Genomic DNA, 25,837 nt, shown 5'->3' with positions numbered 1-25,837 from the left:
TTGGTTACTATGTTACCTGTTATTCAGCAAAATGTTAGAACACTTAATATCCCGATGCAGGAAATTCTTTTTGTGACAGTAATCCAATCCTTCCATCAGCTGTTTCATGAACGACTTGATATGGTCCTCAGAAAAGTGCACCAAACCAGATTCTAGCAGTCCCATTAAGTCATGGTCCATATACTCAAATACAAGGTAAAAGGCACCTACATAAGATGAAAAAAAAATTAAAAACAAGCAAAAAAAAAAAAATGCTGAAAAACAATGTGTCAAGTCCTATCATAATTTTGGAGTTGACCACAGACTCTCTAGAAAAACACCCTTAAATTTTATAGATGAAGAAAGTGAAACTAAGAGTAATTGAAGAATTAGTCCTTCCTAGTAATAAATAACAGAGCTAATATTTGAACTAATCTTCTGTGGCTGGGTGCAGTGGCTTATACCTGTAATCCCAGCACTTTGGGAGGCCAAGGAGGGCGGACCACTTGAGGTCAAGAGTTCAAGACCAGCCTGCTCAACATGGTGAAACCCCCATCTCGACTAAAAAAAAAATACAAAAATTAGGCAGGCATGGTGGCATGAGCCTGTAATCCCACCTACTTGGGAGGCTGAGGTGGGAAAATCACTTGAACCCAAAAGCCAGAGGTTGCAGTGAGCTGAGATGGCACCACTGCATTGTAGCCTGGGCAACAAAGCAAGACTCATTCTCAAAAAAACAAAAGGAATTTATCTTCTGATTCCTAGTCTAGTACTGCATGGACTACTTACCTCTTCAGGGGGCAACTGCCCTGGATCAGGCTATATTACTAGACGTTTTTTTTCCTTGCTTTTTTTTTTTTTTTTTTTTGAAACAGACTCATTCTACCATCCAGGCTAGAGAACAGTGGCACAATCTCGGCTCACTGAAACCTCCAAATCCTGGGTTCAAGTGATTCTCCTGTCTCAGCTTCTCAAGTAGCTGGGATTACAGGCATGTGCCACCACACCAGGCTAGTTTTTCTATTTTTAGTAGAGACGTTTTCACCATGTTGGTCAGGCTGGTCTCGAATCCCTGACCTCAGGTAATCTGCCCACCTCAGCTTCCCAAAGTGCTGGGATTACAAGCGTAAGCCACTGCACCCAGGCTTTTTTCTTTCTTTTTTTTTTTTGCGACAGGGTCTCATTCTGTTGCACAGGCTAGAGTGCAGTAGTATGATCACGGCTCACTGCAGCCTCAAACTCCTGGGCTCAACCAAACCTTCCACCTCAGCCTCTCAAGTAGCTGGGACTACAGGCACATGCCACCACGCCCAGTTAATGTTTTTCATTTTTGGTAGAGACAGGATCTCGCTACAGTAGCCAGGCTGGTCTCTAACTCTTGGGCTCAGGCAATCCTTCCGCCCCGATATCCCAAAGTGCTGAGGTTAGAGGCATAAGCAACTGTGCTCAGCCTGTCTTATTAGACTTTAATGCCCTAAGTCAGTTACCAAATTACAGACATTAGACCAGAGCCAGCCAGCTGCTTGTTGCTATAAGCGAAGTTGTATTTCTAACATAACCATCCCCATTTATTATATATTATTCATGAACAGTTTTATAAAGGGTTTTATACAAGTTAAAGGGCTCCCTGGGATATTATACTATCCCAGGGATAGTATAACAAATGTGTCATAAATTATTAGTGAAATTCATAGCTGGACATGGTGGCTCATGATTGTAATTTCAGCACTTTGGGAGGCCAAGGCATGCAAATCACTCGAGGTAAGGAGTTTGAGACCAGCCTGGCCAACATGGTGAAACCCCATCTCTACTAAAAATAAAAAAATTAGCCAGGCATGAGTGGTGGCAGGTGCCTGTAATCCCAGCTGCTCAGCAGTCTGAGGCAGGAGAATCACTTGAACCCAGGAGGTGAAGGTTGCAGTAAGCCAAGATCGCAGCATTGCACTCCAGCCAGGGAAAAAACAGTGAGACTCTGTCTCAAAAAAAAGAAAGAAAATCATACTACTTATGAATTGAGAGAAAAACGAATCAATGAATTCAATCTGTTAAATTTAGAGCTGTGTTCATGGCTCATACCTACAATCCCCGCATTTTGAGAGAATGAGGTGAGAAGATTGCCTGAGTTTTAAAAACCAGACTGGGCAAAATAGTGAGACAACATCGCCACAAAAAAATTTTAAAATTAGCTAGGTGAGATGGTGCATGGCTGTAGTCCCAGCTACTTGGGAGGCCGAGCCTTCCCAGGAGCTGAGAATCTTTGAGCCCAGGAGTTCGAGGCTACAGTAAGCTGTGACTGCACCAATGTACTCTAGCTTGGGTGAGAAAGCAAGATTCTATCGACAAAAAATGTAGAAGAGAAGAAGTATCTTGGAGAGATTTAGCTAAGACCTCAAATAAATAAGAAAAGCACTAGAAATACAAAAGACATGTAAGCAAAGGACACCTCAAAAGAGACCAGGTATGTTGGCTCATGCCTATAATCCCAGCAATTTAGTAGGCCAAAGCAGGAGGACTGCTTCATGCCCAGAGTTCAAGACCAGGCTGGGCAATATGGAAAGATCCTGTCTCTACCAAAATTTTTTAAAACTAGCCAGGAGTGGTGTCTAGTCTAGCTACTTGGGAGGCTGAGGCAGGAGGATCATTTGAACCCAGGAGTGCAAAGTTACAGTGAGCTGTGATCATATCACTGCACTCCAGCCTGGGTAAGAAAGCAAGACACTGCTGAGAGGGAGAGGGAGAAGGAGAGGGAGAGGGGGAGGGGGAGGAGGAGGGGGAGGGGAAGGGAGGGGGAGGGGAGGGGGAGGGGAGGGGGAGGGGAGGGGAGGGGGAGGGGAGGGGGAGGGGAGGGGAGGGGAGGGGGAGGGAGAGAAAGTAAATAAAACCAGTAACATGGAAAAAACTAAAAAATATAACAAATATAATCTAAAATGACATTGGCTGGGTGCGGTGGCTCAAATCTGTAATTCCAGCACTTTAGGAGGCCAAGGCGAGCAGATTGCTTGAGCCCAGCAGTTAGAGACCAGCCTGGGCAACATAAGAGATCTCATTTCTACTAAAAATAGAAAAATCAGCTGTGTGTGGTAGTGCATGCCTATTATCCCAGCTAATCAGGAGGCTGGCTGAGGCATGGAGGATCACTTGAAACTGGAGGTTGAGGATGCAATGAGCTATAATCGCCATTGTACTCCAGCCTGGGCAACAGAGTGAGACCTTGTCTCAAAAAATTAAATTAAAATACAAAATAATAATATTATGCTTAACCTATCCAGATGATAATTTTTTCTTTTTTTGAGATGGGGTCTTGCTCTGTTGCCCGGGCTGGAGTGCAGTGGCATAATCTTGGCTCACTGCAACCTCTACCTCCCAGGTTTAAGCAATTCTCCTGCCTCAGCCTTCCCAGTAGCTGGGATCAAAGGCACCCAGCACCATGCCCAGCAAATTTTCACATTTTTACTAGAGAGGGATTTCACCATGTTGGCCAGGCTTGACTCAAACTTCTGACACAGAGTGATCCACCTGCCTTAGCCTCCCAAAGTGCTGGGATTACAGGCAGGAGCTACCACACCTGGCCCAGATGACAATTTTTTAAAAAGATGTACTTGGTTGGAGTGATAGCTCAGGCCTATAATCCCAGCACTTTGGGAGGCCAAGGTGGGCAGATCCTCTGAGGTCCGGAGCTCAAAACCAGCCCAGCCAACAAGGCAAAACCTCATCTCTACTAAAAATACAAAAATTAGCCAGAAGTGGTGGCATACACCTGTAATCCCAGCTACTCCAGACACTGAGGCAGGAGAATTGCTTAAACCCAGTAGGCGGAGGTTGCAGTGAGTCGAGATACAGCCATTGCACTCCAGCCTGGGTGAGAATGCAAAAAAAAAAAAAGATACTCAATGTTAAGGAGGATACACAGAGATGGGCTCTCACTAGACATATTATTTTTCTTAAAAGCAACCTGATATTAAATATGAAAATCCATTTGTCCAAATAACTCTATATCAAAAATGCTATACTATGAAAATAAATGATAATGCAAGGATTTATGTAGTAAGTAGAAAGATACCCAAGGTAGTACTATTATGTTTTTTCGGTTTTGGGTTTTTTTTTTTCTTGAGACGGAATTTCACTCTTGTCACCCAGGCTGGAGTGCAGTCGCACAATGTTGGCTCACTGCAACCTCTGGCTCCCAGGTTCAAGTGATTCTCTTGCCTCAGCCTTCCAAGTAGCTGAAGATTACAGGCACTTGCCATTATGCCCAACTAACTATTGCATTTTTAGTAGAGACAGGGTTTCACCATGTTGGCCAGGCTGGTCTCAAACTCCTGACCTCAGGTGATCCACCAGACTCAGCCTCCCAAAGTGCTGGGAATACAGGCATAAGCCACCATGCCTGGCCTATTATTTTTTATAAAACTAAAAACTTGTAACTAATTGTTCAAGAGGGACTGGTAAAGTAAATTTACGTTCATCTATGTTTATACATACCAATTAAAATGGGTTAATGACATGAGAAATTGCTTATGACAAGATATACAACACTAAAGAAACTTTGATCTTAGCTTTGTTAAAATAAATACAGCAGTTAGGGCATAAAGTACTAAACGCAGGGCTGGGTGCTATGGCTCATGTCTATAATCCCAGCTCTTTGGCAGGCTGAGGTGGGTGGATCACCTGAGGTGAGGAGTTCAAGACCAACCTGGCCAACATGGTGAAACCCAGTCTCTACTAAAATTACAAAATTTAGCCAGGCATGGTCACAGGTGCCTGTTATCCCAGCTACCTGGGAGGCCAAGGCAGGAGAATCACTTGAACCTGAGAGGCGGAGGTTGCAGTGAGCTGAGACTGAGCCACTGTACTCCAGCCTGGGTGAGACGGTGAGAACCCCACCTCAAAAAAAAAAAAAAAGAACTAAAAGCAAATATACCAAAATATTAATATTAACACTTTAGTGGTTTTCCATGGATGGTAGTATATTGGGAAGAAGTGACAGAGAAATTACTACCATCTTCTTTTTCTTCTTCTATATTTTGAATTTTTCCATGAAAAGCATGCATGCATCATCATATCCATTCATGGACTTATCATTTTATAATTTAAAAAAAAAATGAGGCCAGGCATGGTGGCTCACACTTGTAATCCCAGCACTTTGGGGCACTGAGACAGGAGGATCACTCTACATCAGGAGTTTGAGACCAGCCTGGCTAACATGGCAAAACCCCCACTCTACTACATACACAAAAATCAGCCAGGCATGATGGCACATGCCTGTCATTCCAGCTACTTGGAAGGCTGAAGCATGAGAATCACTTAAACCTGGGAGGGAGAAGTTACAGTGAGCTGACATCACACGACTGCACTCCAGCCTGGATGACAGTGCAAGACTCTGTCTCAAAATGAAGAGACAAATAAGAAAGAAAAAAACTTTGGGAGGCAGAGGCAGGAGGATCATCACCAAATCAGGAGTTCCAGACCAGCTTGACCAACATAGTGAAATGCCATCTCTACCAAAACTACAAAAACATTAGCTGAATGTGGTAGCACGTGCCTGTAATCCCAGCTACTCAGGAGGCTAAGGAAGGAGAATTGCTTGAACATGGAAGGCAGAGGTTGCAGTGAGCCATAATTGTGCCACTGCACTCCAGCCTAGGTGACAGAGCAAGACTGTCTCAAAAAAAAGGCAAAGATAGGAACAGTCTACCTGGTAAAAATGTATGTCTTTGCTAGTACCTTTGTCCTTCTTGAAATCCAGTGCATCTTGTTTATCTGTGACAATTTCCTTCATGTTAACAACACTTCGGTGAATTAACTGACGAAGGATTTTGATTTCACGAATGGCTGTGATTGGGAAGCCCTCTTTCTCATTGTCTAATCTCACCTTCTTCAGAGCCACTAGTTCTCCTGCCAAAACAAATGTAAACTTTTATTACCAATGAGCATTTTTGGCCGCTATTGTGAACTAGCAAAATATGCCCTTGCTCTAAAAGACAAACTTAATGCCTACTTTAATGCTTACATATAAGATACTTTTACACCTTTAAAAAGTAAACTCTAGGCCGGGTGCAGTGGCTCACACCTGTAATCCCAGCACTTTTGGAGGCCAAGGCGAGTGGATCATCTAAGGTCAGGAGTTCAAGACCGGCCTAGCCAATGTAGTAAAACCCCATCTCTACTAAAATACAAAAATTAGCCGGGTTTGGTGGTGGATGCCTGTAATCCCAGCTACTCTGGAGGCTGAGAAAAAAATAGCCTGAACCGGGGAGGCGGAGGCTGTGGCAAGCCAAGATCCAGCCATGGCACTCTACCCTGGGTGACAACGTGAGACTCCTTCTCAAAAACAAAAAAAAAAAAAAAAAAGAAAAGAAAAAACTCTATATTCCCTTTCTTGTCTTTAATTTTTTCTCAAGACACGGAAATAACTTTTAATTCAATATTCAGGTAGGTCTTTCAGTTATTTTTATTTTATTTATTTATTTTGAGACAGAGTCTTGCTCTGTGGCCCAGACTGGCATGCAGTGGCATTATCTTGGCTCACTGCAACCTCTATCACCCAGGTTCAAGCAATTCTCCTGCCTCAGCCTCCCAAGTAGCTGGGATTACAGGCGCCTGCCACCGCTCACAGCTAATTTTTATAATTTTAGTAAAGATGGGGGTTTCAGCATCTTGGCCAGGCTGGTTGTGAACTCCTGACCTCGTGATCTACCTGCCTCAGCCTCCCAAAGTGCTGGGATTATAGGCATGAGCTACCACACTCCCACCTTATTTTTATTTTTTTGAGATGGAGTCTCCCTCCTCCTCCTGGGTTCAAGAGATTCTCCTGCCTCAGGGTCCCAAGTAGCTGGGATTACAGGTGCGTGCGCACTACCACACCCAGCAAATATATACATATATATATATATTTGTTTGTTTGTTTGTTTGTTTGTTTGTTTGTTTGTTTGTTTGTTTGGAGATAGCATTTCTCCATATTCGTCAGGCTGGTCTCGAACTCCCAACCTTAGGTGATCCGCCCACCTAAGCCTCCCAAAGTGCTGGGATTACAGACATGAGCCACTCTACCCGGGCCTAATTTTGTATTTTTAGTAGAGTGAGTAATTTTTATTTTTATTTACTTATTTTTTTAGAGACAGGGTTTCTCTATATTTGTCAGCTGTCTCAAACTCCCAACCTCAGGGGATCTGCTCACCTCAGCCTCCCAAAATGCTGGGATTATAGGTGTAAGCCACCGAGCCCAGCAGGCCTTTCTGTTATTAAAATATAGTAGTAACTCAAATACTTCAATTTTATCTTCGAGGATTTCCTCCTTACAAAGCAAATCGCAATCTATAAATATTATTTTTTACCCTCCCTTAAAATTCCCAGGAAGCTATGAAATATTTTGGATGAACCATATAGTTTGTGTTTTTCTTTTGAGACAGACAGAGTCTTGCTCTGTCGCCCAGGCCAGAGTGCAATGGCCCAATCTCGGCTCACTGAAACCTCTGCCTCCCAGGTCCAAGTGATTCTGCTGCCTCAGCCTCCTGAGTAGCTGAGACTACAGCCCAGCTAATTTTTTGTATTTGTAGAAACGGGGTTTCATCGTGTTAGCCAGGACAGGATGGTGTCGATCTCCTGACCTCATGATCTGCCTGCCTTGGCCTCCCAAAGTGAGGGGATTACAGGCCACTGTATCCGGCAAGAGAGTTTTAAAAGTTATAGTCTTCTTGGCCAGGCACAATGGCTCATGCCTGTAATCCCAGGAGTTTGGGAGGCTGAGGCAGGCAGATCACAAGGTCAGGAGTTCAAGACCAGTCTGACCAACACAGTGAACCCGTCTCTACTACAAATACAAAAATTAGCCAGGCATGGTAGTGCACACCTGTAATCCCAGCTACTCAGGAGGCTGAGGCAGGAGAATTGCTTGAACCCGGGAGGTGGAGAGGTGGAGCTGAGATTGTACCACTGCACCCCAGCCTGGGCGAAAAAGCAACACTCCATTTCAAAAAAAAACAAAAAAGTTATGGTGTTCTTTTGGAAAACTTGCATCTACTTAATAACTTTTGGGGACCAAATTAAAACTAAAAATTTGGCTGGGACCAAGTGCAGTGGTTTGCACCTTTAATCCCAGCACTTTGGGAGGCTAAGGCAGGCAGATCACCTGAGGTCAGGAATTCAAGACCAGCCTGTCCAACATGGAGAAACCCTGTCTCTACTAAAAATAAAAAAAAATAGCCGGGTGTGCTAGTGCATGGCTATAATCCCAGCTACTTGGGAGGCTGAGGCAGGAGAATTGCTTGAACCCAGGAGTCAGAGGTTGCGGTAAGCCAAGATCTCGCCATTGCACTCCAGCCTGGGCAACAAGAGCCAAACTCCAGCCAGGCACGGTGGCTCACACCTATAATCACAGCACTTTGAGAGGCCGAGGTAGGCGGATTACCTGAGGTCAGGAGTTGGAAACCAGCCTGGCCAACACAGGTAAAAGCCAATCTCTACGAAAAATATAAAAATTAGCAAGATGTGGTAGCATACACCTGTCTCAGTTACTTGGGAGGCTGAGACAGGAGAATTGCTAGAGCCTGGGAGACAGAGGTCGTAGTATGCTGAGACTGTGCCACTGCACTCCAGCCTGGCTGACAGAGCAAGACTCTGTCTAAACATAAAAAAAAGCCAAACTCCATCTCAAGAAAAAATTGGTCTGGTGTGGCAGCTTACACCTGTAATCCCAGCACTTTGGGACGCCAAGGCAGGTGGATCATTTGAGGTCAGGAGTCTGAGACAAGCCTGGAGTTCGAGACCAGCCTGGCAAATATGTTGAAACCCCATCTCTACTACAAATAAAGAAAATAGCTGGGCGTGGTGGTGCATGCCTGTAATACCAGCTATTCAGAAGGCTGAGGCAGGAGCATCACTTGAACCCAGGAGGCAAGGCCTGCAGTGAGCAGAGATTGAGCCACTGCACTCCAGCCTGGATAAGAGTGAGATTCCATCTCAAAAAAAATAAAAATGAGGGCCAGCGCGGTGGCTCACGCCTATAATCCCAGCACTTTGGGAAGCCGAGGCGGGTGGATCACCAGGTCAAGAAATCAAGACCATCCTGGTCAACAAGGTGAAACCCCGTCTCTACTAAAAATACAAGAACTAGCTGGGCATGGTGGTGTGCGCCTGTAGTCCCAGCTACTCGGGAGGCTGAGGCAGGAGAATTGCTTGAACCCAGAAGGCGAAGGTTGCAGTGAGCCGAGATCGTGCCATTGCACTCCAGTCTGGGTAACAAGAGCGAAACTCAGTCTCAATAAATAAATAAATAAATAAATAAATAAATAAATAAAAAATTAAAAAATAAAATAAAAATGAAAAAAGGCCAGGCACTGTGGCTCACGTCTGTTATCCCAGCGCTTTGGGAGGCCGAGGTGGGCAGATCACAAAGTCAGGAGTTCAAGACCAGCCTGATCAACATGGTGAAATCTCTACTAAAAATAAAATAATTAGCTAAGTGTGGTGGCATATGCCTGTAATCCCAGCTACCCAGGAGGTGGAGGCAGAAGAATTGCTTGAACCCGGGAGGTGGAGGTTGCAGTGAGCCGAGATACACCACTGTTGTCCAACCTGGATGACAGAGCGAGACTCCGTCTCAAAAAAACAAAAACAAAAACAAAAAAACCTCAGAATTGACTTTTGCTAAATCCACTTAAGATATTAGTATTGCTAAATTGTTAACATTCTGACATCTAAAATTTTGTGGCAATATTTACCTGTGTCTTTGTCCTTGGCTTTATATACTTGACCATAGGTTCCTTCTCCGATAATCCCAATAATATCAAACTTGTCCACACAGCGTTTCCCCCAGTCACTTTCTGTTTGTCTTCTTTCTCCATAACGAGGACAACAAATTCTAAAAAGTAAAAACAACAAAAAAGAAGAAAATGAAATCTAGTCAAAGAAGAAAGGATTCTTTTATGATGATTTCACTAACTCCTGTATCTTTTATACATTTTACTAAAAAGGCAGAATTAAAACAATATGAAATATATAAAGAAACAACATAAAATATATATACAGGTCGGGCATGGTGGCTCACATCTGTAATCCCAGTACTTTGGGAGGCCGAGGTGGGTGAATCACGAGGTCAGGAGTTTGAAACCAATCTCACCAACATGGTGAAATCCCGTCTCTAATAAAAATTCAAAAATTAGCCAAGCGTGGTGGTGTGTACCTATAATCCTAGCTACTCAGGAGGCTGAGGCAAGAAAATCGTTTCAACCCAGGAGGTGGAGGCAATGAGCCAATATCACACCACTGCACTCTAGCCTGGGCGATAGACTCCATCTCAAAAAAAAAGAAAACAGTCTCTCACAGTAGCTAAGACACAGGGTTGGAGCCTTAGGAAGACATAATATGAAATAATAGATTTGCTGTTTGCTTTCTGACCTCTCTCAGGTATGGCATCAATTATAAAATGGGAAATTGCAGGGCGCAGTGGCTCATGCCTATAATCCCAACACTTTTTGGGAGGCCCAGGTGGGCAGATCACTTGAGGTCAGGAGTTTGAGACCAGCCTGACCAATGTAGAGAAACCTCTCTCTACTGAAAATACAAAATCAGCTGGGCATGTTGGTGCACGCCTGTGATCCCAATTACTCAGGAGGCTGAGGCAGGAGAATCGCTTGAACCCGGGAGGCAGAGATTTCAGTGAGCCGAGATCACGTCACTGCACACCAGCTTGGGCAATAAGAACAAAATTCTGCTTCCTGCCTCCCAAGATGCCGAAAGGATAGAAGGCCAAGGGGAAGAAGGTGGCTCCGGCCCCTGCTGTCGTTAAGAAGCAGGAGGCCAAGAAAGTGGTGAATCCACTATGTGAGAAAAGGCCTAAAAATTTTGGCATTGGACAGGACATCTAGCCCAAAAGAGACCTCACCTGCTTTGTAAAATGGCCCCGCTATACCAGGTTGCAGCAGCAGAGAGCCATTCTCTATAAGCGGCTGAAAGTGCCTCCTGCAATTAACCAGTTCACCCAGGCCCTGGACCGCCAAACAGCTACTCAGTTGCTTAAGCTGGCCCACAAGTACAGACCAGAGATGAAGCAAGAGAAGCAGCAGAGGCTGTTGGCCCAGGCCAAGAAGAAAGCGGCTGGCAAAGGGGACGTCCCCACTAAGGAACCACCTGTCCTTTGAGCAGGAGTCAACACCGTCACCACCTTGGTGGAGAACAAGAAAGCGCAACTAGTGGTGATTGCTCATGATGTGGATCTCATTGAGCTGGTTGTCTTCTTGCCTGTCCTGTGTCATAAAATGGGAGTCACTTACTGCATTATAAGGGGAAGGCAAGACTGGGACGTCTAGTCCATAGGAAGACCTGCACCACTGTCACCTTCACACACATAAATTCGGAAGACAAAGGTGCTTTGGCTAAGCTGGTGGAAGCTATCTGCACCAATTACAATGACAGATAGGATGAGATCTGCCATCACTGGGGAGGCAATGTCCTGGGTCCCAAGTCTATGGCTCACATCACCAAGCTCAAAAAGGCAAAGGCTAAAGAACTTGCCACCAAACTGGGTTTAATGTACACTTTTTTCTGTAAATAAAAATAATTAAAACAATGAGAAAAAAAAACAAAATTCCATCTCAAAAAAAGGGGGGCGGGAATTAATTGCTACATGATAAGGCTACTATGAAAATAAAACTATGGCAATAAAAACAAAGAAAAAAACTATAGCAATAATACGTGCTCAGTAAGTAACTTTTTATTATTAAGAGAGAAATGCTAACAATCAGAAGATTAGACCCAGATTATTCCATATTTATCGCATGACAATTTATATGTTTTCAGGGAAAAAAAATCCCACATCTGTTAATTTTTCATTAATGTGTATATGACTGACACATCCTGAATTTTAAAAGCTTTTATTCTTCCTTAGTCTAAATATTATGAATAAAAAAGATATGAGATAAATGTTCATAGTATATCTGGATTTGGGAATTTACTGTCATTCTAAAAACATAGCTGGGCATTTGAGGGCACAAATGAATGACCAGGTCTCCAAGGAAGGCTTTTTTCCATTAAAATAAAATAAAAAGTATACTTTAGGACCAAATTTCTATGATCTTACTGGTGTGGGTTACAGAAGAAACAAGAGAGATTTAGTTCAAAAGAAAGGAAGAAAACTATCATGAAAGATAGACTGCTCCAAAAACTCACTTTGGTCTCTTTTTATATGGTTGCTGAGGTGGTGTAATTGCCTTTGGTTCTGGAGAGTCTGGGGGAGACAGATCTCCACCAGGGAGCTCTGGAGGGAGAGGGAGGTCTGTGAGTAAGTGACGTGTCCTCTGTTCCTTCTCTTTCTTCACAGGTTTTGAAGGAAGAGTTTCTTTTGGACTAAACAATAAAGGGGAAGAGATGACAAAAATTACAATTATTTCCAAGATATGCAAATAAAAATTTTCAAAGATCATAATGCCTGATTACTAAAAGATTAGAAAGGTTTCATTTTCAAGGAAAAAACCTATAACATAAGAAAATATAATTTATCACAACTAAAAATACTTACATTTTTCTTTTTTTGAGACGGAGTATCACGCTGTTGCCCAGGCTAGAGTGCAGTGGCACAATCTCGGGTAACTGCAACCTGCCTCCCAATAGCTGCCTAAGTTCCCCAGTAGCTGAGATTACAGGTGCATGCCACAACATCCATCTAATTTTTGTATTTTTAGTGGAGATGGGGTTTCGCCATGTTGGCCAGGCTGGTCTTGAACCCCTAGCCTCAAAGGCTCCGCCACCTCAGCCTCCCAAAGTGCTGGGATTACAGGCATGAGTCAGCATGCCTGGCCAAGATAATTAAATTTTATAAAAAGAAATCTATGGCGTACTAAAGAAACAATGAAAAATTTGTGATATTACTTACAGTTCCCTTTATCAACTTTTTCTTTTTCTTTTTTTTTGAGACGGAGTTTCGCTCGTTACCCAGGCTGGAGTGCAATGGCGTGATCTCGGCTCACCGCAACCTCCGCCTCCTAGGTTCAGGCAATTCTCCTGCCTCAGCTTCCTGAGTAGCTGGGATTACAGGCACACGCCACCATGCCCAGCTAATTTTTTGTATTTTTAGTATAGACGGGGTTTCACCATGTTGACCAGGATGGTCTCGATCTCTTGACCTCGTGATCCACCTGTCTCGGCCTCCCAAAGTGCTGGGATTACAGGCGTGAGCCACCGCGCCCGGCCCTCTTTTTCTTTTTCTTAACATCTACTTCTTGAATTATCAAACTGTTAATATATCCTTCCTAAAATTGTATTTGGATTTTTATTGAGATGAAATAAAATTCACCTGGGCATGGTAGCTCACCCCTGTAAATCCCAACACTTTGGGAGGCCGAGGTGGGCAGATCATGAGGTCAGCAGTTTAGACCAACCTGGCCAACATAGTGAAACCCCATCTCTGCTAAAAATATAAAAAAATTTAAAAAAAAAAAAGAAAGAAAAAAAATATATATAAAAAGATTAGCCGGGTGTGGTGGCAGATGCCTGTAATGGGGCAGGAGAATCACTTGAACCCAGGAGGCGGAGGTTACCGTGAGTCAAGATTGCACCATTGCACTCCAGCCTGGGTGACAATGTGAGACTCTGTCTCAATAAAAAAGAAAAAAATTAGAATTTAGGATGGATGCAGTGGCTCACACTGTAATCCCAGCACTTTGGGAGGCTGGGACGGGCAGATCACTTGAGATCAGGAATTCAAGACCAGCCTGCCCAGCATGGTAAAACGCTGTCTCTACTAAAAATACAAAGATTAACCAGGTGTGGTGGCATGTGCCTGTAATCCCAGCTACTTGGGAAGCTGAGGCAGGAGATTTGCTTGAGCCTGGGAGGCAGAGGTTGCAGTGAGCCAAGATTACCTCACTGCACTCCAGCCTTGGTGACATCAAAACTCTGTCTCAGGCAGGGCACGGTAGCTCACGCCTGTAATCCCAGCACTTTGGGAGGCCGAGGCAGGCAGATCACCTGGGGTCCAGAGTTGGAGACCAGTCTGACCAACACGGAGAAACCCTGTATCTACTAATAACACAAAAATTAGCCAGGCGTTGTGGTGCATGCCTGTAATCCCAGCTACTCCAGAGGCTGAGGCATGAGAATCGCTTGAACCTGGGAGTTAGAGGTTACTGTGAGCCAAGATCCTGCCATTGCACTCCATCCTGGGCAACAAGAACAAAACTCCATCTAAAAATAAACAAAAACGAAAACAAACAAAAACCTCTTTTCTCAAAAAAAAATTAGCTGGGCAGATGATGGGAGGATCATTTGAGCCCAGAAGTCAAAGCTGCAGTGAGCCATCACATCATTGAACTCCACCCTGGGCAACAAAGGGAGACTCTGTCCCAAAAACTTAAAAATTTAAAACTAGAAATGAAATGCAGGAAGCAATCATCTTAAATTCACAAAGTATCCCTGCAACTCTTAGAGTTCATAGAACTTACTCTACGTTAGATTTAAGTAACAAGAAGAGCTCAACAATTTAATACTACTCTATTGCTAAAGACGTGCAAAAATCTTGGAAAAAGGAAATAGTATTTCACAATGTTTTGCCCGTAAGAAATATAGTAAACTGTAGAAGATATTTACAGAAATAACTACATTGTAAGCCAAAACTAATACAAAAATATACTGAATTATTCTGTTCATTTCAAAGCAGAAGGCAAGTCTCTCTGACCAGCCAAAATAGATGATCATCAAACTATAAAATTTAAGGAGAAAGGGTCCAAGCAACTATTTCAGAACTAAGGCACCTAGTGGCAGAGGCCTCTCATAATAATCAGCAAATTATCGTAGTCAGTAAGGAAAAAAGACAGCTTTCAAGGAATAGAACAGAAAAGTAAGTTTTCAGATCCTTTTTTTTTTTTTTTTTCCCAGAGAGGGACTTACTTTGTTGCACAGGCTGGAATGCAATGATGCAATCATTGCTCACTGTAGTCTCAATCTCCTGGGCTCAAGCAATGCTTCCACCTTTGCCTCCTAAACTGGGACCACAGCAAACACCACCACACCCAACTAATTTTTAAAATTTTTTGTAGAGAAAAGGTCTTGTCATATTGCCCAGGCTGATCACAAACTCCTGAACCTCCCCAAAAGATCCTCTCCTACCACATATGACCCTAATACAATATTTTATCTAAGTTTATTAATAGGTAATAGACAAATGTTGTGCCATGAGCCTGGGGCATGGTGGCTCACATCTGTAATCCCAACACTTTGGGAGGCCAAGGCAGGTGGATCACTTGAGCCCAGAAGTTCAAGAACAACCTGGCCAACATGGTGAAACTTCCTCTATTAAAAATATAAAAATTAGGCCAGGCACAGTGGCTCACGCCTGTAATCCCAGCACTTTGGGAGGCTGAGGCAGGCAGATCACAAGGTCAGGAGTTCAAAACCTGTCTCTACTACAAATACAAAAAAATTAGCAGGGCATGGTGGCGGGCACTTATAATCCCAGCTACTCAGGAGGCTGAGGCAGGAGAATTGCGTGAACCTGGGAAGTAAAGGTTGCAGTGAGCTGAGATCGTGCCAATGCACTCCAGCCCAGGCCACAGAGCAAGACTCCATCTCCAAAAAAAGTAAACAAAAAGAATAACAAAAGAAATTAGCTGGGTGTGACAGCATGTGCCTGTAGTTCCAGCTACTCAAGAGGCATAAGAATTGCTTGAACCGGGGAGGCAGAGATTGCAGTAAACTGAGATCATGCCGCTGCACTCCAGCCTGGGTGACAGAGCGAGACCTTGTCTCAAAAAAAAAAAAAAATTGTGCACATCCTCATAAAAGGTAAGACATCTACAACAAATTGTGCACATCCTCATAAAAGACATTTACAGTACAAAAAAATTGTGCACATCCTCATAAAAGATAAGACATCTAGTATAACAGACTAACACATGCCTACAAATAAAATCAGGACAGAACAGGTCTTTTCTATTCCTTCTCAATAACAGAAAGCTGAAAAAGATCTGAGAACCTTAACCACAAGGAATCGCCTCCATTTTTATGACAGTTAGTTATAAAGGAAAAAATTGGTGCTTTGCATGAATACTTCCTATAACCACAAAGATCTATCTCCTGCAATGTATCTTTGTAAAAAATACTGCTGCCCTTTGTATGTGAAATTTTAAATATTTTCCATAAAAGAATGTCATTTAGTCAAATTATAAGAATATAAATCTCAAGAGCTATTGACTCCTGCCAAGTATTATCATTTTAATCCCTTGTGAATCCAACAGAAGAATACAATGTAGGTTTGTTTGTACCATATCAACCAGAACTGGGGTAATCAATGGAGTGTGAAATGATCATCTGAAACCTTGTTAAAATACTAGGAGAGATGAACATGCAGCAAGATAATCTGCACTCAGATTTTTCCATCCTGGGAACAAAGCCTATTACCACAAAATTCTGAGTCACAATGCAATACAGATTTTTTAAATTATTCCAATTTTTAAAGATGTTCAGGGAAAGAAAACTTATAATTTCTCAACCACTGTCCAAATATTCTTGTTTTGTTTTTGAGATGGATTTGCCACTCTGTTGCCAGGCTGGGGTGCAGTGGCAGGATCTCAGCTCACTGCAACCTCCTCCTCAAGCAATTATCCTACAGGGTTTCACCATATTAGTCAGGAAGGTCTCAAACTCTTGACCTCATGATCCACCCACCTTGGCCTCCCAAAGTGCTGAGATTACAGGCATAAGCCACAATGCCCAGCCCAAATATTCTTCAGAAATCTCAATTCCTCATTATTCAAAATAGATTTCTTCTTGGTATGGTTTCACTAGAAAAACGAAAAATCAGGCTAAGCATGGTGGCTTATGCCTGTAATCCCACACTTTGGGAGCCAAGGCAGGAAGATTGCATGAGCCCAGGAGTTCAAGATCAGCCTGGGAAATATAGTAAGACCTTATCTCTAAAAAAATAAACAAAGTTAGCTGGGTGTGGTGGTGTGCACTTCGGATCCCAGCTAAGGAGGCTGAGGCGGGAAGATCGCTTGTGGGGAGGGGCCGGGGGTCAAGGCTGCCGTGAGCCATGATCACGCCACTACACTCCAGCCTAAGTGACAGAGCAAGGCTCTACCTCAAAAAAAAAAAAAAAAAGAAGTCAGATGCAATGGCTCATGCCTGTAATCCCAGTACTTTGGGAGGCCAAGGTGGACAGATCACCTGAAGTCAGGAGTTTGAGACCAGCCTGTCCAACAAGGTGAAACCACCCCTACTAAAACTACAAAAATTAGCTGGGCATGGTGGTGCACACCTGTAATCCCACCTACTTGGGAGGCTAAGAAAGGAGAATCAGTGGAACCCAGGAGACAGAGGTTGCGGTGAGCCAAGATCACCCCCCTGCACTCCAGCCTGAGCAACAGGGCAAGACTCTGTCTCAAAAAAGAAAAAAATTAAGATATTTTAATTATCTCATCATCGCTTCAAATAAATTCAGTCACCGGGCACGGTGGCTCAAGCCTGTAATCCCAGCACTTTGGGAGGCCAAGACGGGTGGATCACGAGGTCAAGAGATCGAGACCGTCCCGGTCAACATGGTGAAACCCCGTCTCTACTAAAAATACAAAAAATTAGCTGGGCATGGTGGTGCCTGTAATCCCAGCTACTTGGGAGGCTGAGGCAGGAGAATTGCCTGAACCCAGGAGGCGGAGGTTGCGGTGAGCCGAGATTGTGCCATTGCACTCCAGCCTGGGTAACAAGAGTGAAACTCCGTCTCAAAAAAAAAAAAAAAAACAGACATAAATTCAGTCTATGGTTTTTAATATCTGTTTGTTTGGACACAGAATCTTGCTCTGTCATCCAAGCTGGGGTGCAGTGGTGCAATCATGGCTCACCGCAGCCTCAAGGCTCAAGGCCCATCACAACATTCCAAGTAGCTGAGGCTACAGGTACACATCACCACAGCTGGCTTTAAGAGATGGGAGCTGGGCCAGGTGGCCCACACCTATAATCCCAGCACTTTGGGAGGCTGAGGTGGATGGATCACAAGGTCAGGAGATCAAGACCATGCTAGCAAACATGGTGAAACTGATGTCTCTACTAAAATACAAAAAAAAAATTAGCCTGGTGTGGGGTGCACACCTGTAGTCCCAGCTATTTGGGAGGCTGAAGCAGAGGAATCGCTTCAATGTGAGAGGCAGAGGTGGCAGTGAGCCAAGATTGCATCACTGAACTCCAGCCCGGCGACAGAGTGAGACAACATCTCAAAAAAAAAAAAAAGTTGAGATGCCCAGGCTGGTCTCAGACTCCTACCTGAAACAATCCTCCTGCCTTGGCCTCCTAAAGTGCTGGAATTACAGGCATCAGTCACCATGCCCAACCAGTCTATGCTTCATATTTAGGTCTTGTTTTCTCCAATGTTTACTATATGAGCTCAAATAGAATTTGCTAATACAGGTTAGGTATTCCAGAGTGATTCAAATATTGGATTGTGGCTGGGTGTGGTGGCTCACACCTATACTCCCAGCACTTTGGAAGGCTGAGGTGGGTGGATCACAAGGTCAAGAGATGGAGACTATCCTGGCCAACATGGTGAAACCCAATCTCTACTAAAAACACAAAAAAATTAGTTGGGCATGGTGGTGCGTGCCTGTAATCCCAGCTACTTGGGAGGCTGAGGCAGGAGAATCGCTTGAACCCAGGATATGGAGGTTGCAGTGAGTCAAGATCACACCACTGCACTCCAGTCTGGTCAAGAGCAAGACTTCATCTCAAAAAAAAAAAAAAAAAAAAAAATCAAATTTTGGATTATTTTAGATGTTGGATTATTTGCATTATACTGGTTGAAGATACTCAATGCAAAAATTTAAATACTGAAATGCTCATTGGAGCATTTTTTCTGGAGATGAAGTCTTGCTCTTTGACCAGACTGGAGTATCACATCAGCACTCAAAATGTTCCAGATTTTGGAGAATTTCTAGATTTTAGATTTTTGGATTAGGGATCTTGAACCTGTATATTTTTAGCATGTTTATTTCAAGACAGAATGAGTATGTGACAGGCTATGTCCTACCAGTTCAGAATATACAATTTGAATAGAAGTCACATGCTGTTTCAACAAATTCCAATGTATCAAAACCCCTGAAAATTTAATGACAACCTCAAAACTACAATGTTTAACATTATGGCCTTTAGCATAGGACACTAAGTATTATAAAAGACTGAGGAGGGCCGGGCACGGTGGCTCACGCCTGTAATCCTAGCACTTTGGGAGGCCAAGGTGGGTGGATCACCTGAGGTCACGAGTTCAAGACCAGCCTGGCCATCATGGTGAAACCCCATCTTTAAAAAAAAAAAAGACTGAGGACATGTGGTACATGCCAAGTGAGTCTAACATAGGGAAGGAGCAGATACTATACATCACGGTCATTTACTTGAAAAGTCACAGCCAGGCACAGTTGCTCATGTCTGTAATCCCAGCACTTTGGGAGGCCGAGGTGTGGGTGAATCACGAGGTCAGGAATTCAAGACCAGCCTGGCAAAGATGGTGAAACCCTGTCTCTACTAAAAATACAAAAAAATTATTTGGGCATGATGGTGGGTGCCTATAATCCAGGCTACTGGGGAGGCTGAGGCAGGAGAATCACTTTACCCGGAGGCGGAGGTTGCAGTGAACCAAGATTTTGTCACTGCACTCCAGCCCCGGCAACAGTGTGAGATTCCATCTCAAAAAAAAAAAAAAAAAAACCAGCTGGGCATGGTGGCAGATGCCTCTAATCCCAGCTATTTGGGAGGTTGAGGCAGGAGAATTGCTTGAACCCTCGAGGTGTAGGTTGCAGTTAGCTGAGGTCTTGTACCACTGCACTCCAGCCTGGATGACAGAGAGAGACTTTGCCTCAAAAGAACAACAATAAAATTACATATATATATGTATATATATTTTATTATTATTTTTTTAGTTGAGTGCTCACTTCAGCAGCACATACACTAAAACAGTAACAAAACAGAAAAGAGTATCATGGCCCCTGCAAAAAGATGACACAATTCGTGAAGTGTTCCCTATTAAAAAAAAAAAAAAGTTTAGTTAAGTACATAAAAAATGAAAACCAAGCACTGCATTTTACTAGCAAAATCCTGGTTCATTTGGAGTTTACTGAACTTTTAGAGCTACAGCCTTTAAAAATAAAGAAGACTCCCTTGAAGTTCAGTAAACTCAAAATAAGGCTATCAGAAAAAAAGAACAGAAGGGCTGGGTGCAGTAGCTCACATGCGTAATCCCCTCTTTTGGGAGGCCAAGGTGGGCAGATTGCTTGAGCTCAGGAGTTCGAGACCAGCCTGTGAAACATGGCAAAACTTGGTCTCTACCAAAAATGTAAAAAAACAGCCAGATGTGGTGGCATGTGCTTGCAGTCCCAGCTATTCAGGAGGCTGAGGCAGAAGGATTGCCTAAGCCCAGGAGGTGGAGAATGCAGTGAGCCAAGATCATGCCAGTGTACCCCAGCCTGGGTGACAGTGAGATTGTCTCAAAGAAGAAAATCAGACTTTAAAAATTCTATGTGGTTAACTGAAATTTTTAAGAAAAGCACACAGATGATCTACTTAAAGCAGGAATATACCCATTAATAGCTATGGTCATGCAAATGGTACTATGTTGGACATGGGCTGCCTTGCTTCTTGAAATCAAGAATTGTAGACCACAAGTAAGAAATTATTTCTGAAATACCATTAGCTAAATTCATTCTTGCATTTGACACCTAAGCTAGTATACTCCTACTCAAAATACATGCTTGAAAGAAAAGTTTCAGCCAGGCGCAGTGGCTCACATCTGTAATCTCAGTGCTTTGGGAGGCCAAGGCGGGTGGATCACTTGAGGTCAAGAGTTTGAGACCAGCATGGCCAACATGATGAAATCCTGTCTCTACTAAACATTACAAAGTAATTAGCTGGAATCTCAGCTACTTGGGAGACTGAGGCAGGTAAACTGCTTGAACCCAGGAGGCAGAGGTTGCAGTGAACTGAGATCACACCACTGCATTCCAGCTTGGGCAACAAGAGCCAAACAATGTCTAAAAAAAAAATTAGCCAGTTGTGGTGGCATATGCCTGTAATCCCAGCTATTTGGGAGGCTGAGGCAAGAAAATCACTTGGGACTCAAAGTGAGGCAAAATCATGCTACTGCACTCCAGCACAGGTGACAGAGTGAGAATCTGTCTCAAAAAAAAAAAAAAAAAAAAAAAAAAAAAACGGCGATGGCTCACGCCTATAACCCCAACCCTTTGGGAGGCCAAGGTCAGGAAATCAAGAACCTCCTGGCTAACACAGTGAATTTCTGCATCTACTAAAAATACAAAAAATTAGCAGGGCATGATGACACCTGCCTGTAATCCCAGCTACTCAGGAGGCTGAGGCAGGAGAATCACTTGAACCCAGGAGTCAGAGGTTGCAGTGAGCCGAGACCACACCACTTGCACTCCAGCCTGGGTGACAGAGCCAGAGTCCATCTCAAAAAAGAAAAAAAGTTTCATTCTTTTCCCAAAATGATACTAAATCCTCTAGGCCAGGCGCTGTGGCCCACACCTGTAATCCCACAACTTTGGGAGGCCAAGGCGAATGGATAACTTGAGGTCAGGAGTTTGCAATCAGCATGGCCAATGTGGTAAAACCCTGTCTCTACTAAAAACACAAAAATTAGCTGAGTGTGGGGCAGGTGCCTACAATCCCAGTTAGGCAGCTGAGGGAGGAGAACTGCTTCAACCAAGGAAGTGGAGACCGTAATCAGCTGAATTCGAGCCATTGTACTCCAGCCTGGGTAACGAGAGAAACTCTGCCTCAAAAAAAAAAAAAAAAAAGGCAGGGAGCAGTGGCTCACCATCTCTAACCTCAGAACTTTGGGAGGCCAAGGCGGGTGGATCACCTGAGGTTAGACGTTTGACACCAGCCTGGTCAACATGGGAAATCCCTGACTCTACTAAAAACCCAAAATTAGCTGGGCATGATGGCAGGTGCCTGTTGTCATAGCTACTCGGGAGGCTGAGGCAGGAAAATCGCTTGAACCCACGAGTCAGTGATTACAGTGAGCCCAGATCACACCACCACACTCCAGCCTGTGCAACAGAGCAAGACTCTGTCTTGGAAAAAAAACAACAAAATACAAATCCCCTAATATAAGCTATATGTTCTTTATGTGCACACTGGTATCTCTTACATGTCCACTGTCATTTCACACAAGCCCTGACTCTGGCTCCATCAATTCAAATAACCAATGTTTACTACTTGCATTCTGTATTCCATCTATAAGGTACTTTAAGTATCCTAACTGCTCTGTGAAAATGAAAAAAATTTTAAAAAATAAAAAGGTACCATAAGTAATTAAAAAGATGTGTAAGTCGGAGAAGATAAAATAGAGAATGTGAGTTCCTTACACAACTTTTCGGCTTACACAACTTTTCAGTTTCTTTCTAAAAAGCTTTCCTATGTAAAAATTACTTTTCATGTCAAACATAGTGAGCAGCTGGTACATGGATATGGAGCAGCTGGTACATAGCAGCGCACGAGCGCTCACACACACACACACACACCAGAACAGAAATACATCTTGAATTTAAAATGAAACAACAAAATTGATAATGGAAGACATCCTCATCTCCTTTTTTGATACAATGTCTCACTGAAATACAGGCTAGAGTGCAGTGGTGCCATCATGGCTCACTGTAGCTTCCATCTTCCAGGCTCAAGTGATTCTCACCTCAGTCTCCGAAGTAGCTGGGACCACAGGTGCATACTATGATGCCTAATTTTTTTTTTTTTTTTCGGTAGAAACAGGGTCTTGCCATGTTGCCTAGACTGGTATCAAACTCCTAGGCTCAAGCAATTCTCTTGCCTTGGCCTTCCTAAGGGCTGAGATTACAGGAGCCAGCCAGAGAACATAGGCTATTTCCATTTTTCTATCCCTAGTAATTTATTAATATGTAGAAAACTGGTAATAATCATGGCTAGGGCTGGGTGCTGTGGCTCATCCTTCTAATCCCTGCACTTTGGGAGGCCAATGAGGTGGATCACCTAAGGTCAGAAGTTCAAGACCATCCTTGCCCACATGGGTGAAACCCTGTCTCTATTAAATACCAAAAATTAGCGAGGTGGAGTAGTATGCGCCTGTAATCCCAGCTACCTGGGAGGCTGAGGCAGGGGAATCACTTGAACCTGGGAGGCGGAGATTGCAATGAGCCAAGATCACATCACTGCACTCCAGCCTAGGCAACAGAGCGAGACTCTGTCTCAATTAAAAACAATAATTAGGGCTGGGAGCGGTGGCACACACCTGTAATCCCAGAATTTTGGAAGGCAGAGGCAGGTAGATCATTACATCAAGAGATCAAGACCATCCTGACCAACATGGTGAAACCCTGTCTCTACTAAAAATACAAAAATGAGCTGGGCATGGTGGTATGCACCTGTAGTTCTCCCTACTCGGGAGGCTAAGGCAGGAGAACTGCTTGAACATGGGAGGAGGAGGTTGCAGTGAGCTGAGATCACACCACTGCACTCCAGAGTAGGGATAGAGCAAGATTCTGTCTCAAATAAATATAAATAAATAAATAAAATACTTTCTATTGGCCAGCCTCAGTGGCTCACACCTGTAATCCCAGAACTTTGGGAGGCTGAGGCAGGCAGATCACAAGATCAGGCGTTTAAGACCAGCCTTGCCAACATAGTGAAACCCTGTCTCTACTAAAAATACAAAAGTTAGCCAGACATGGTGGCACATGCCTATAGTCTCAGCTACTCAGGAGGCTGATGCAGGAGAATCGCTTAAACCCGGGGAAATGGAAATGTGGTGAGCTGAGATCGTGCCACTACACTCCAGCCTAGGCAACAGAGCAAGACTCTGTCTCAAAAAGTAATAATAGTAATAATTAGATTAGGGCCAGGCCTGGTGGCTCGCTCATGCCTATAATCCCAATACTTTGGAAGCCTGAGGCAGGCAGATCATTTAAGGTCAGGAGTTCGTAACCAGCTTGGCCAACATGGTGAAATCCCATCTGTACTAAAAATACAAAAATTAGCCAGGCATGGTGATGAATGCCTGTAAACTGAGCTACTCAGGAGGCTAAGCCCACTGCACTCCAGCCTGAGCGACAGAGTGAGACTCTATCCCAAAAAAAGTAGGGGGGGCATGGTGGTTCACACCTGTATTCTCTGTATGTTGAGGGGCTGAGGAAGGCAGATCACCTGATGTCAAGAGTTTGTGATCAGCCTGGCCAACATGGTAAAACCCCATCACCACTAAAAATACAAAATTAGCTGGGCGAGGTAGCATGTGCCAATAATCCCTGCTACTTGGGAGGCTGAGACAGAACTGCTTGAATGCAGGAGGCAGAGGTTGCAACCAAGATTGTGCCATTGCAGTCCAGTCAGGGCGACAAGAGCAAAATTCCATCTCAAAAAATACAAATAAATCATAATAATTAGGCAGGGTGCAGTGGCTCATGCCTGTAATCCCAGCACTTTGGGAGGCTGAGGCAGGTGGATCACTTGAGGTCAGGAGTTTGAGAACAGTCTGGCCAAGAAGGTGAAACCTGTCTCTACTAAAAATTCAAAAAAAATAGCCAGCAATGGTGGAGGGAGCCTGTAACCCAAGCTACTCGGGAGGCTGAGGCAGAAGAATCACTTAAAGCCAGGAGGCAGAGGTTGCAGTGAGCCAAGATTGAGCCACTGCACTCCAGCCTGGCGACAGAGCAAGACTCCATCTCAAAAAAATCATATTCTTTTTGTTTCCTAAACATTTTTCTGAAGTGAAAAAAAAAAAAAAAATCAAGATTCTTAGCCACATTAATATTCTAGCCACTATGCAACACTATGCAAACAAGTATTGAAATGAGCTTCCTGTAGCTAAAAGGCTAGAGTCTCTTTGGATAATGCTCAGCTATTTCCTTTCCCAAGAAAAACTAAAAAAATATGGCTTATATCTATGAAAAGTATATTGTGGACCTCAAATTAATTTTTCCACGTAAATTTCAGGTTCTGAGGCCGGGCACAGTGGCTCACACCTACAATCCCATCACTTTGGGAGTCCAAGGCGGGTGGATTACTAGGTCAAGAGATCGAGACCATCCTGGTCAACATGGTGAAACCCTGTCTCTACTAAAAATACAAAAATTAGCTGGGCATGGTGGCGCAGCCTGTAGTGGGAGGCTGAGGTAGGAGAACTGCTTAAACCCAGGAGGTAGAGGCTGCAGTGAGCTGAGATCACGCCATTGCACTCCAGCCTGGGTAATAAGAGTAAAAGTCCATCTCAAAAAAAAATATTTCAGGTTCTGTTCTTTGTAGTTTTCATCATGTGGCAGAATTTGTTATTACTTTTTAATTTAAAAAAATGTTTTTTTAGAAATAGTGTCTCTTTCACCCCATACTCCCCAGGCTGGAGTATAGCAGCCCAATCATAGTTCACTGCAGCCTTGAACTCCTGGACTCAAGTGATCCTCCTGCCTCAGCCTTCCAAGTAGCTCGGACTACAAGTACCTGCCACCACAGCCAGCTAATTTTTAAATGTTTCATAAAGATGGGATCTCACTACATTATTGTCCAGGCTGGTCCTGAACTTCTAGCCTTAAACAATCCTCCCACCTTGGCCTCCCAAAATGCTGGGATTACAGCCACAAAGCTCAGTCCATAAATACCTATTAATATTAGAAAGAGCATGTGGAATTTTTCTTTAAAATCAGATTTTGGCAGTCTCCCTGTCCAAAAAACAAACAAACAAATCATATTTGTTACTATAAATAGTGATGGAGCCATTAGTTAAAACAGTTTATCTCCCTGCTCAGAGCAGCAATAAGAAACAAACAAACGAACAAAGAAGAAAAGAGAATAAAAGAAAAGAAAAATAGTTTATCTCCCCGTTTCCATTTACTGTACTTGCAACTTC

At 43.5% G+C, this 25,837-nt stretch overlaps 1 protein-coding gene, 1 non-coding gene and 1 pseudogene across 8 annotated transcripts in view; 2 read left to right on the top strand and 1 right to left on the bottom strand.

Moving 5' to 3' along the window:
* Positions 1–25,837, bottom strand: part of CDK12 (cyclin dependent kinase 12) — a 74,901-nt gene that overhangs the window by 33,456 nt on the left and 15,608 nt on the right. For 4 of the 7 annotated variants that reach the window (XM_002748521.7, XM_002748522.7, XM_017973122.5 and 1 more), the window contains exons 3-6: positions 12,145–12,321; positions 9,699–9,838; positions 5,704–5,874; positions 17–206 (exon numbers count right to left, since the gene is read on the bottom strand). In XM_002748521.7, the coding sequence (XP_002748567.1) occupies positions 17–206; positions 5,704–5,874; positions 9,699–9,838; positions 12,145–12,321 (678 nt within the window). The remainder of the gene's footprint in view (positions 1–16; positions 207–5,703; positions 5,875–9,698; positions 9,839–12,144; positions 12,322–25,837) is intronic. The other 3 variants (XM_017973123.5, XM_078374329.1, XM_078374328.1) reach the window with 1 other exon arrangement.
* Positions 10,707–11,530, top strand: LOC108592025 (large ribosomal subunit protein eL8 pseudogene; annotated as a pseudogene).
* LOC118154278 (U6 spliceosomal RNA) lies at positions 19,876–19,979 on the top strand. Its single transcript, XR_004744158.1, has one exon. It is a non-coding gene; the product is annotated as a U6 spliceosomal RNA (small nuclear RNA).

The sequence above is a fragment of the Callithrix jacchus genome, chromosome 5 (assembly GCF_049354715.1).
Source record: "Callithrix jacchus isolate 240 chromosome 5, calJac240_pri, whole genome shotgun sequence".
Taxonomy (NCBI): Eukaryota; Metazoa; Chordata; class Mammalia; order Primates; family Cebidae; genus Callithrix; species Callithrix jacchus.
Note: the sequence above shows the minus strand (reverse complement) of the source record. Positions and strands in the feature narration are given on the sequence as shown.